The sequence below is a fragment of the Mixophyes fleayi genome, chromosome 3, assembly GCF_038048845.1.
Source record: "Mixophyes fleayi isolate aMixFle1 chromosome 3, aMixFle1.hap1, whole genome shotgun sequence".
In the NCBI taxonomy this organism is placed as follows: Eukaryota; Metazoa; Chordata; class Amphibia; order Anura; family Limnodynastidae; genus Mixophyes; species Mixophyes fleayi.
Genome location: NC_134404.1, coordinates 322,252,693 through 322,266,624, shown reverse-complemented (window position 1 = coordinate 322,266,624; position 13,932 = coordinate 322,252,693). Strand labels below are relative to the sequence as shown.

At 41.5% G+C, this 13,932-nt stretch overlaps 1 protein-coding gene across 1 annotated transcript in view; it reads right to left on the bottom strand.

Annotated features, from left to right (window-relative positions):
* LRPPRC (leucine rich pentatricopeptide repeat containing) overlaps positions 1-13,932 on the bottom strand; it is a 123,422-nt gene that overhangs the window by 62,154 nt on the left and 47,336 nt on the right. The window contains exons 19-22 of the mRNA XM_075204144.1: positions 12,878-12,916; positions 11,211-11,324; positions 2,468-2,598; positions 1,780-1,865 (exon numbers count right to left, since the gene is read on the bottom strand). Of these exons, the coding sequence (XP_075060245.1) occupies positions 1,780-1,865; positions 2,468-2,598; positions 11,211-11,324; positions 12,878-12,916 (370 nt within the window). The remainder of the gene's footprint in view (positions 1-1,779; positions 1,866-2,467; positions 2,599-11,210; positions 11,325-12,877; positions 12,917-13,932) is intronic.

The following is a 13,932-nucleotide window of genomic DNA, read 5'->3' as shown; positions in this document are numbered from 1 at the left end:
TAGCTATTTTAGTTTTAAAGAGAGATTCAATATACTCATTCCAAATTTAACAAAAGTTTGCAATATCTCAGGTTTGAAAAGGAATTTTTTAAATGTTTGTTTCTTGAAACTATCAAGGCACAGACATGTGTGTAAAATTTAATGTTGGTGTTTCAATCCCTGTTCTATAGGATTTGGAATCACTGTGTGTAGGGTCAAAGTGTTTCTACACGAGACACCAAGCACATCTAAAATTATACGCCTTACTTTATTCACTCGTGCAGACAGACTCCAGCCACTGAGGCTATAGATATTTAGCAGGTATTTGCTGCACAGTGGGAAGTCAGAGCACCGACAGAGAACGCAAAAGGAAGAGATAACCGTAACTGTAAAAAAAAATTAAAAAAAATAAAAAAAATAAAAAAAAATAGTATCCACAGAAAACAGCCATCAACTATATAAATGTAGAGGAGTGGAGTGCATCTCTCTATTTTATGAGCATTACATACAGTAAATAAATGATTGAGACCCCAAAATGTATTAAGCCGGTTATTGAGCTTAGAAATCCCAAATGTGCATTTATTACACAAGATCCGACACCATCATAGGTCACAGCGACAAAGGGCTGCATTTAGTGATCCAAATTATAACAGCGGGCAAAACCTTCAAGGTGGAAGTAAGTCGGGCATGGGGAGTTAGTATAAACGTTGGCACCATTTCTACTTTATGGAGTGATCTTTATAACTGAGTGTCACAATTTGCTTTTTTTTTTATTTATTTTTTAATTTGGGAAACTGTTTAGAATGCACAATCTAAACCTTCCCTTACTCCCCTTAGAGGATTCCCCACTTCCTGGAATGCCAGGTATGTTACTGGGATTCCTAGCAACCACCCGGCACCGAAGGCAAAATTGAGCACTATGATCATGTGAGCAAGGGGACAAGAGCTAAACCAAATCAGTTCCTGCCTACTCCATAGACCCCTGGGGTTATCACTGACAGCCCAGTGCGCACAATGAGTAGCCACCAATAACGACCGCCATCTGTCTACATCAGAGTTATACGCTGAGCGCATACAAGGCAGAAGGTGGCCATAATGCGGTAAAGCAAATGTGGGATACAGGAAAGGATTCAGACGCCAGAGTATAAATGTTAATAGGGTTAACAATGCAGTATACTACTAATAAGCATTTAATAAAATTAATACTAGCGGTAAGTAAGCTTTTGGTACAGTTTGGACATTTGTGACATAGAAGAACCCCGTCTGTAGTGAACGTCAGCGTTTACCAAATGTACCAGCACTCATAATATTGCAAACATATTAAAGGCGCCACAGAGTAAAAAAAAAATTAAAATACATATATAATTTTCTTATTCTTCCCCTCTCCATTCAGAAGCAAAGTGTATTCCTTTTCAAGAAGGTTATAGTTTTAGGTTTATGTTCAGCCATCAGACCTCCTTAAGCAGAAACAAAGCCATTAGCCTGGGCACATACGCAATTTATGCCATAAGTCATGATCTTCAAACTCAATCCAAACAGCAACGCTAATAAAAAAAGAAAAAGAAAAAAAAAAAAGCCACAGAAATGCAAAAGGCACTGAGCTGTGCAAATGTAAATGACAAGCCTGCTAAGCCATTAAAACTAATGGCCTGCACTGGCCAAGTGGCTGTGGGTGAATTCACATGCAAATTTGTATGCAAAATGTTCAAACACTTTCCAGGGCATGATATACCATTAATAACAAGTCACTTTTTTTTATTTTGGTAGCGAGATACTTTTACCACACAAAATTAGCTGTACCTTCTATAAAGCCGTTTTCTGTAAGGACGTCTAATAAAGCCCTGTACTTGTTAGTACTTGGAGTCTCGGCAAATCCTTTCTGGCTTCTGTGTGATTAAGAGGGGAAATACAACATTTTTATTTCAAATTTTATTTACCCTTAGATGAGAAAATAAAAAAAAACTACTAGAAGTTTTATCTACAAACCTATTTACTATGTTAACATTTCTTGTCAATGCCTCAGCAACTTTGATGGCTGCTAGTGAATTGGTAGGCCGCATCCTCACAAAAATGGTCTCACGAGTAGGCAAAAGGCAGACTAATTAGGTTAATATTTACATGTAGCTTTCATCTCTTCAACAATATCTGACAAATGCAATCTTCTTCATCTTCAAGAGTATGTATTGTAAAGTGCACCAACACCTACACACACTGGAGGCAGCCATTTTGTCTGCTGATCAATTTACTAAGAATTAATGACATAACCTACACACAGCCATTATTCAGGCACATTAATCCACTAGGAACTTGTGCCACAGGCTTCATGTCTTCGTGAAAGCAACGTTTCCCTAGGCTGCCTCCTTACGCATATTGGTTCACTTAGTAACTAGTTCACTTTGCCCTCTTAAGGATAAGAACACAGGATGAGGCATTTAACGGCTAACAGAGAAGTACACATATAAACGCACACGTTCCTGGCTGTACTTACATTTCTTGCTTCAGGTTTAGCGCCTCCTGTGCATTATTGCTATTGCAGCATAAAGCCAATAGCTTCATATACATGGTAAATGTAAACTCCTGTTCATATCTGGATTTTAATTGTAGGGCTTTCTGCAGGTCCTGTAAAGAGGGAGGAGAAAAACCCCAACATTAGATAAACTACTGCTCCCTCACCCCCATGCAGGGAACACATTTTAAGTCACACTAGCACTGATTAATTTGTTGCTGTAGAAATGGTTGACCTAAAATAAGTCACAAAAATGTTATTTCAGAAAACAGGTAACTGAACAAATTAACTGGATGGATACTGAAAAAGTCCCTTTTATGTTTAGAGTCAGACACCCTTCCCCAACAGAAGTGGCCCTCCTCCCCTATATAGACTGATAGATTATAGGGGTTCCCTTCTTGACCATAATCAGCTCAAATCACAGAACCAGGCACATGGTAAATGCAAAGATGGAACCATTCCAGCATGTGATATACTGAAGAGAAGCCACTTGTCATTCACTCAGCAGGGGTACTTGCTAGACAGTAATATGACTATGTGGAAGAAGTGGGGATTGGCAGTTTAGATCAACCCGATCACAAATCACTGCACACATGTTCCAAGTGGGCGTCTAATTGACGTAGACCTATATGTGATTGGGTAGTTTTGGGTTTGCATTCATTCTAAGACGCTTGCCATATAAGGGTAAGCATGCTAATCCCTAGTCTCTGCCAATACTAATGTGTAAATAAAGGTTAATCATTTCACAACATAAAGAGTCACTTTTTACATAAGGTTTTTTGACCAAGTTATAACTGTAGTATTAGATTTTATCTAATCTGTTTCTTGTGTTTTGGATTTAAGTTTATTTTCTTGGGAGCAAACATATCTATTAAAGATGTATGTGGAGTATTGAAAAGAAATAATGAAAACATACCATGGTTATGTCTTTCCCTGACTTTCCACCGCCAAACCTCCATACAAACATTGCTAACCTGTTCCGCACAAACTGTTTCCTTCCCTTTATCCTTTAATGGAGCATACCCTTCTTCAGCACATCTTTCAGGAACAATAACAGGCTCCCAGTAATTGCAACTCCAAAGCAATAGCATTATGACATTCAGTCCAGTTACTGCAGCCAAAGGCGTACAACAATGAAACCTCACTTATGCCGAAGCCATCAGGCTCTCCAATGAAAAGTGTGGCTCTCACTACAGCATGTTAGAACCCTGTGTCTTACAGCTGAAATAGGGGAGTCAGCTCACAAGTAGATAGGTTATACATTTTTATGATCTACTGCAGGCCTGTCCAACCTGCGGCCCTCCAGGTGTTGTGAAACTACAAGCCCCAGCATGCTTTGCCAGTAGACAACCTGTTGATAGCTGGAAGGGCATGCTGGGACTTGTAGTTTCACAACACCTGGAGGGCCGCAGGTTGGACAGGCCTGATCTACTGCCTACCAGCAGGCTGCAAAAAAAAAAAGGATTTATGTACTTTATGTACGTTAAATCCGTTTCTCAGATTCCGTCTGGGGGACACTGCTTACCATGGGTTGTGGAGGGGAGCTCGGGAGTTGGCACCTAGCTAGTTAACTTTAGGACTGCTGACAGACCCCTCCCCTCTACAATTCCCCTGCCTCTTCCTCTCAGTTAATTAAAAAGCCCCAAGGAGAAAGGTCAATCAACCAAGAGCATACAGAGGAAAAGCAGAAGGGAGGGATCGCAGTGTCCCCCAGACGGAATCAGAGAAACGGATTTAACGTAAGTACATAAATCCTCTTTTCTATTTCATCCAGTCTGGGGGACACTGCTTACCATGGGGACGTTCTAAAGCAGCCCCCTAAGGGTGGGATCGCTCTGAAAACCCCGCTCATAGGGCACTACGAGCGAAATTTGCATCCGCGGATGCGAATACATTAAATTGATAGAATTTGGTAAATGTGTGGACAGAAGACCAGGTGGCTGCCCTGCAAAGCTGGTCGGCAGAAACCCCATTTCTCGCTGCCCATGACGCCCCTACCGATCTGGTGGAATGGGCCGTAAGTCTCTCTGGCACAAGACGGTTAACCCTTAAGTAAGCCTGCTTAATGGTTGCCGTAATCCATCTCGCAATGGACTGTTTTGAGGCTGGCCAGCCTCTTTTGTTAGAATCATAAAGAACAAACAGAGAATCTGTACGTCTAATCTGAGAAGTTATTTTGACATAAATACAGAGAGCCCTAACCACATCGAACACTTACATAGATTGTTGATCAGAATGGGAAGTAGATGAAAAGACCGGAACTACAATTTCCTGGTTCAAATGGAAAGCCGACACTACTTTTGGAACAAAGGAAGGGAGTGTTCTCAATACCGCTCTGTCCTCGTGAAAAAACAGATATGGTTCCCGGCAAGACAGAGCTCCCAATTCCGACACCCTACGTGCCGATGCAATTGCCAAAAGAAAGACGACCTTCCAGGTCAAACACCTAAAATATGCCACAAGTAAAGGCTCAAAGGGAGGCCCTTTTAGCATATCCAGTACCAGGTTAAGATCCCATGGTGCTGTAGGCGGAACATAGGGAGGCTGAATATGTAAGACTCCCTGAAGAAAAGTCTTGACGTCTGGCAAATCCGCTAACTTCAGGTGAAAGAAAACCGAAAGTGCTGATACCACCTAAGGAACCTAAACGGAGCCCTGCTTCCAGCCCATCCTGAAGAAAGGCCAATAAGCGAGGGAGGCGAAAAGAAGACGTGTGACAGGACTTATTTTCGCACCATCTGATATAGGCCCGCCAAATACGATGATAGATGCAAGCCGAAACCGGCTTTCGAGCTCGCAGCATAGTGTTCACTCGTAAGTGCACATTGAGGCTCTTTAGGTTTAAAATGGGTCGAAAGGACCCGTCCGGCTTCTTGACCAGAAAAAGATTTCAATAAAATCTCTTCCTTTTCTGATTGTCTGGGACCTTGCAAATGACTCTTTGCGAAAGAAGAGAGGCGACACAGGCCTGCATTGCCTGTCTTCTTTGTGGATCTCGGGATAGCGGGGTTACAAAGAGGCGCTGTGGTATCGGCCCCAGCAGATCCATCATGTACCCTCTTGATATAATGCCCCGAATCCAAGGGTTTTGGGATGACTCTGCCCACTGTTCCTGAAAAAGAGACAGACGTCCCCCTACCGGCGCCATCTCTTGGAGAATAGAGTGGCAGTCAGGACGCAGACTTCTCCTGGAGTCTTGGAGGCCTGGCGCCTAGCTGCAAACAAGGACCTGCCTCTGACAGACGAGCCTCGAGAATTCGGTTGTCTACCTTTAAAAGACTGTCCCCTGGGGAAGGAGGTTCCCCGAAAGGACTGACAAAAAGAGCTAAACCGTGGGGCCCGGCCTCTACCGGAGAGGACCGGCAAAGAGGTGCTTTTGCCCCCCGTTGCCTGGGAAATCCTATTATCTAATCCCGGGCAGAACAGACCTGCTGCTGTAAAAGGAATGGATTCCATGGATTTCTTTGATTCTGAAACCTCTTCCCAGGATTTCAGCCATAACGTTCTTCTAGCTGAAAATGACGCAGCCTGAATAGAGGAGGACACAGATGCTGCGCTCTGAGCCGCCTCATTAATGTACCCCGATGCCTCTTTTAAATGTAAAGCTAGGGTGATCCATTCTGAATCCTGTAAGGACTCTGCCAGTTGCTGTGCCCATGCTTCCATGGCTTTAGCAACCTGAGCTGAAGCAACAGTGGGTCTAAAGGAAGAACCCGCTGCTACAAATATAGATTTTAGATTCCACTCTGCGGTCAGTGGTATCTTGCAGAGTTGCTGAGCCCGGGGCTGGAAGGAGAGTGTGTCGGGCCAAACGGGCTACTGGAGTATCTACTTTCGAAATTTCCTCCCAGCGAGCCACGTTCTCTTCCTGTAATACAGGGAAGAGAACCTCTTTGGATCAGAGAACTTTTTAGCAGGCTGTTTCCAGGCTCCCTCAGCAATATCTCCGAGTTCTACACAAAGGGGGAAATCGAAAAACCTTCCTTTTGGCCTTTTTAAAGAGATTTCTGTCTCTAGGACTAGGATCCTCCATTTCTGGGAGGTCCAACGCCTGCCTCACCGCTAAAACCAAATCATCAATAAACTGATATTTAGTGTTCTTCCTGTTCCAAGGATTGAACCTGGTCAGAATCCAAATTTGATTCTCTTTCCTCTTCTGAAAATCTCTCCGAATCTGAAAGGACCATTAGAGGATTAGCGGATCTAAGCCGCTTTTTTTTAGCTGGGGGCAGGTTTTGGGATTCAAGTAACTAGTTAAGTCTGTCCAAACCCTTTATAAATGCTGAGGACCATGCCGGTTCTGTGGATACAGGGGGCTGGTCCGTAAGCAAAGAGGAAGGTCCTGCTATAGCCGTTTTCAGTAGAAACTGTGGCAGCAGGGAGCCCCACGGGTGTAATAGCATTACTAGTCACAGAGGCTGCCACACTAGATAACAATTGAGTAGATTGGGAGATCATCTGTGCTAAAGAGGAAACCGACTGTGTCAGGGAAGCCACCCAGGCCGGCTCCTCCGTCAGTGGGGCTGGAAGGAGCTGGATTTGCGCAGAGGGGACCTCTCCTTCGCTGACTGAGCAGAGCACCAACGGGTCTTTCTGCCCACATGGTAATTTAACTTTACATCTGGAACATGTAAAATATTTAGCCTTAGAGCCTTTTCCCTTTTCTGACATTTTAAAAGGAAAAGCACACCAAACACGCTTAGATAATTTTGAGAGAGACAGAGTAAACAAGTAACCAACTAATCTGTAATAAAAGTTGTACTTGTATGTGTGTAACAGATACAAAGATATATGTGCAAGTAAGAAAATACAATAATCCTTACTAGCCTCCCTCTTGTAACCACAAAATACAGTTTGTAAATGGTTAAAGAAAGGTTTTGGTACTTAGCAAAAAGGGCCACTCAGGGGAGAAGTCCAACAGCAGTGTCCTGGTGCCTGCTCCCTCCAAGATAAGTTCCTTCCCGGGCTTCTTTTGGCGCCAGAAGTCCGGACTGTACCACTTGTGCTGCAGAGCAGGGGAGCTCTGTGATAGTTCCCCCTCTGCAGCTTTCTGTCTCTCCTCTTTTTTTTTTTTTTTAAAAAGGAACTTATCCTTATCTCTGGCAGCGTTAAATACCCCGATGCCCCCTTCTATTCACCTGAGGGGGGATCTTGGTATGGCCCCCGACTCTCCTTCTTGCGTGTACCTCCGCGGACCGTTGATGTCATCATGGCCGCCGGCGAGGTAATACGATAAGCGGCGCTCTATGCCTAATGGCAGCGCCGGTTATCGTTGGAGCCTGCAAGAGTGACAGCGGTCCTGAGACTGCTTGTCACTCTGTACTGTGACCGCTAATGCTCTGCGCCATTGAGAGCAGTCTGCTCCCTCTGACAGAGCCCGGTCACCGCTGCCCAGTTTTTGTGAGTGTGTTCTCTATATATAGAACACACTCCCAGCTCTGCCCTAATCTAACTATGTCTAAAAATAAAAGAAAAATTAAAGTTATTAAAAATAAATTAAAACAAATCACTAGCTGTTTCTAAACAAGCCTAACTTCTTTGGGCACCTAGAAAAAACTGACAGGAAGAGGCGGGGGGATTGTAGAGGGGAGGGGTCCGTCAGCAGTGCTAAAGTTAACTAACTAGGTGCCAACTCCCGAGCTCCCCTCCACAACCCATGGTAAGCAGTTTCCTCCAGACTGGATGAAAGAGAAAAAAATATTAATGTGTAACTCATCTTATCAAGTGCGGATAGGCATAGTAAGTAATACCTGAGGAAATCTCCTTAAAAAAAACCCACAGAATTACTATATAAAAAGTTAAACCTTAAAATAAACAAACCACAACATAAAAAAAATAAAAATACAAAAAAGCCCATATCCGTCAAGACATGGAATGACAGACATCTATGGTACTGTTTAAAACCAAAACCCAATTACTGACTTACTGAGCGAGATAACCGTGCATGAAAAGATTAGCTAGAATGTCGCCAGCATTAAATAAGAAAGAAACAAACAAAATGAATGAAACACATTTTGCTCTAAACACAGTCTGCTAAGCACTAAACCTTTACATTATCTCAGGCTTCAAATACAGTTATCTGTAATGTTGTCACAAGCAAGTAAAAGTGGATTTCCAGAGATATAAAATACACGGTTGCAATCATTTTCTAGCGGAAAACTATGGGTAAGGCATGAAATCACTCAGAGCTAGAATCGGGCCCCAAAAAGGCTGATGATATCCCACAAAGTGCAGACGTTCTTGAGACATGAATATGAAGTACAGCTAGATATCTGGTGGAGGATAGTATGAATACCTTTATCTTGCAAAATGCTTTCCCTTCACGGGAAAATGGAATTTCAATCTCAGCATTAAAAAATGGCTGTATTTGACTTGCAAATCACTGGAAACACATATCTGTTGCTTGACAATATAGATAGAAATGAAGAGTTGCAGCTCTAAGAGGACACTTTGCACGGATGACGAGTTCTATCAAACCTGTTGCTGGCAGTCACAATGCAGAGTGTTAAACACAAGCACAAGTCCATCTTAAAAAGCCAAGGCCAACTTGGAATGTTACCGGCACTTATCTCAAGTCTCACACAGCTGCAGTTAACTTTAACACATGGTTTGAATAACTTGTCTACCGCTTAGCTATTTTTAAAACTACATTTCCCAGCCAGCCGGCCTGTCAGACAGCAGAACTGTATTAACAAACCACAAATCCTGTACAGAATTACACTTAAACATACAATAACCTCCAGAACTAGTAGTTTTGTATTTCCCGATTCACTAACAGCAATTCCTTCCAAAGTAGAACACTGCCAAACAGACAGATGTAACAGCAGTGACGGATATTAAGCTTACAGAGTATAGAAAGAAACAAAACAGGTTTGTATATTCCCAGATCACACATTGTTCACCGAAACCCACATGCATAAATTCTCCTTCAATCATATAGAGGCCAGGTCATCTGCTCGTGGATTTACAGCACATCCTAAATAAAAATAATAATAATAATAATAATAATAATAATAATAATACTACAGCCGTGGGTTGGGTGAAAGGATTACACCGAAAATACATTCAAACCAAGAAAACTATTTTGCAACATTTTAATAGATATGTAAATTTCCAATGCTATGATAGAATAAGACCAGATATTTTTAGCGATTGGAGTGCAAGCATTTATCCTCTGTAATCCTCAAGACGCTGCATGTGGGAGCCTGATCACCAACAGGGATTCCTGCACAGTAGATAGGGAGTCTGGGAAAGAAACATCTCTTCGAATGGTAGGTGTCAAGTATCTTTATATGTAACAAGCTCCTAAACCATTAATGAATACATTCCAATGGAGTTTGATGTGCTCAATAACAACTTTCAACGCAAAGTATTGTGCGCCATCAGTATATTTAGGTTTGCTGCTAGCAGAACCTCCGTCGTAAAACTGAATTTACGTACCGTCATTATAACAGTGCGCATGCAGTCTGCACACGCAGCTTCTATGTGAACCAAATTTGATACCAGAAACTTTTGCTAGCCTAACACGACTGACCATAACAAACCGTGCCAATTCCTCATAACAAGAAACATATCTACAAAACACACAAGATAATCTTTTATAACCGATGTTCAAAAAGCAATCTAACTCATTGTATACATTTTTGGGGGTTTGTTTAGGGTAAATATTCACAGGCTTTACCTGTTTTCTGCTAAAAGTGTTACAAATGCTGGTCACACAAGTCTCGCTCTGCAGCTCAGCGCGTTCCACCGGGATCAGTGACCATTTGAGGGGGAGAGAGATAAATGACTGGAAGAATGGCACACAGGTGGGGCAACCAGATCTCCTCTGGAGATGCTGAAGTAGTGAGCCCATATACAGACCGTTCGTGCTCATCCGCATCTACCAACATGTTGATAATTGTAACAGATTCTGAGCACAGTGGCTTAGTTGTTAGCACTTCTGCCTCGCAGCACTGGAGTCATGAATTTGACTCCCGACCATGGCCTAATCTGTGTGGAGTTTGTATGTTCTCAACGTGTTTGCATGGGTTTCCTCCGGGTGCTCCAGTTTCCTCCCACACTCCAAAAACATACTGGTAGGTTAATTGGCTGCTATTAAATTGCCCTTAGTCTCTGTGTGTGTATGTTAGGGAATTTTGACTGTAAGCTCCAATGGGGCAGGGACTGATGTGAATGAGTTCTCTGTACGGCGCTGCAGAATTAGTGGCGCTATATAGATGATAATGATGATTGTCCGGCATTGCGCTTACTTTGGGGTCGATATCACTGCGCATGTGGCCTGAAGAGCTCACAGATACCAGCAGGGTCATTCTTTCATTTGTGTCCCATAATCCATTTATCTCCTACTTGAGCCATGTAGTCAGTCTCATTTATCTGTGATAAGTCTCTCACAAAACCATAACATGGGGGCTGAGGCCTAGTGGGGAGGATTGTATTACTAATGGGGGGAGTGGTCAAAGTCTGAAGGACCGAAAAATAAGAGTCGGCAAAAATGTGGTAAGCACAGTCTGCATAGAGGAAAAGCAGAATTCTATGGCTGCAACAGATTATGTCATTTAAATATGTTCTCCCTCTTTGCTTGGAGACAGCCGGTGTTCTATGTGACATCCCAATGTTGGCCTCTACCCTCGCTGGTACTGTAGGAGCAGAGAGCGCTAGATGCCTCTTAAATACTGTCAAGTGACTTTTTTATATAGTTGAATTGCATCAACATTAGTATTACCTTTACTTCACATAGTCCTTTAAGAAGTTTTGCTAAGACTTGCTGAATAGGCTGATTATCATTTTCCAGGTTCTCCAATGTCTTCTCCAAATCAGCAATGCTTTCACTTTTAATCTAGAAGAGCAAAGAAAAAAAAAAAAAAAAAGGTATAAAAACAAATTGTACACCATACAGAATGAGCGGACTGAAGGTACACAGAACACTATTATCAAAGCAAATGTTTTAAGATGCAAGATGACACACAATAACATGAGGCCTAGTGCAGACAAGGCTTAAGTTTGAATTCAAAGTCTTCCCACATAATATATAATAAATTAATGAGGTTGAAAAAAAAAAACAAAACAAAAAAACAAACTCCAAAAGCTATGTAACAAATGGAGCACACTTAAATTTGGTCATGATCCAGTTGTAAGGACAGCATGCCCGATTGTGCTGCAAAAACAACATTATTAGTGCGGTGCAGTTAGATGGTGTGATTGCACAATTCATCAGCCAGTACTAATTTTACCTGTTCAGAAGAAAGCAGAACAAAATCCCAATGTGTGGCAGCTGCTAACGTAACCTCACAGGGATAACAAGAATCAGAATCTATAATGCCCTGGGTCCATCACCCCAGCTGTGTCCACTTAGTGAACCTGACATTACTTCCCCTTGTGGAGAAATAAGCCCTTTGTTATGTTTTATGTCACTTGCACAATTCGAACGAAGAAAAGTCATTGCCTGTAATGTCAGATTTATGCATATGCAGCTTAAAAGATCCCCATTGATAAATCTATTGTAAATGTAAAAGTAAATAAAATGTTGTTGGTTAAACCTTTTATTACCAGTCACCTGGGGAATATTGGGACTTTATATAATCACGGAGATCTTTGGTGACAATTATAACTTATGGTAAAGGATACATTAGTGCTTTTATCCAAACCACTATCTAATCTTACTAAGCCAGGAATCGGTTACAGTCTTGTGGTAAAAGAGCATTTGCAATGCATAGACATGTAGTATCATCGAAGTAGTCAGCTAACTGGATCTCACAGTACACCAACTGTCAGGGGTACGTTTTACTTGCCATCATCTTTTGTCTTTTTAAAAGTGACGGCATTCCAACCCAATATTTATTTTACCTTTGTATTAGTAGTGGAAGTGTTAAGGAGAGAATGAACAAAATTGTTATTCGCCTTCACCTAGTATATATAGTGGTGCACGATAGTCTGGTTGCACAGCTTAAAATTCATTACAGTTGTCATTGTTTCACTTCTCTTTCCCATAATCCTTTATCTCCATCACAGCTCTCCTGTCAATCTTAATGAGATGTGATAGGAGTTGGAATCCTCTCCCCACAATACAATAGCACAGGGGTGAGTGTGGCTTAGTGGCAAGGGATGTCTAAAACGAGTGGGGGAAAGTACGATGTCACTAGGGGCGTGGACAGGTCCCTAAATAACAGATCGGGCAAATGGGTAGCAAACAACCTAATGAACCTACTCATAGATACATAGAAGGATAACCCAGTGTCCTAGGCACAATTAAGCAAAGGCGTCTTAAGAACAAAAACGTTTATTCTGCAGTGATGCTATTTTATCACTAACTTTGTGCTAATGGCGATATCAAAATGGCTGCTCTGCTTGGCTGTAAATCGATTATTACTTCGCAAAGTGGTACACACTTACCTCGCCCAAGTTGCTGGATTCAGACATGTTTTTTACATCCTACAGAGAAACAAAAATAGGATCATTTCACATATAACCACAATTAATATGCAACCAGGCTCACACTTATTTTCAGGAACTACCAAAATGTACGTAGTAAGCAGCGATCTACTCATATGTACTCAGGCATCCAGCAATTCAAATAATAATTTTAGAAAGAAAAGCTTATTGCAAAATTAAGCCCATGAAAGCAATAACATAGAACCCCCTTTTGATCAAACATGAAGATAAACCAGTTACTAAGTATAATCATATTTTTAAATGTACAAAAAATCAAGTGAAAATGAGAGAGAAGCACCACCATAGTGACACGGAGTGAAAAGGAAATTTTAAGCCATGTGAAGCCAAGTAAATGTCAGCAGAGCTGGACACGGCCATTACACTTAAGAACAAGGTAAGTGAGATATTCCTAAGCTACTTTTTATTATTTTACTGCATTTTGAATAACTGATGGTATTAAGGCATCTCGTCTCTTCCATGTCATGTCTCTGTACCGGTGTGTTGAATGCTGTGGCATAGACTCATGATCCGCGGTATATAAATCTCACCTTGGAGCACTTCGACTTTATTATACTTGCATTGTCTTGTAATGTGCATATCGGGTGCAATTCTGCATGCTTTACTGTACTACATCAATTTATTTCATTACTTAAATATGCCCTGTTACTGGATTTTTCATTTGCATGTTGGAGACTTTTGTGATAAAAATAAACAATTTAAAAAAAAAAAAAAAAAAAAGTGTTTTGGAAACAAATACTAAATGCTGCTGGAGAGTAGCAGCATTTAACTCACTGCAGGAGGACCGGCCATGTGTTTTATTACCACACTTCCAGGTAAAATGTTTTTATAATTTTTTTTTAATAGGACAACTAGAATTTTCTTTCAGCACCATAATATCTTTAAATTTATGGACATTATACATGGAAAACCAGGCAAAATACTAAGGCAACACAATTATTCAACCCGTGAAATATAACCCAACATTATTCTGTAACCTGTAACATTTACAGGGATAC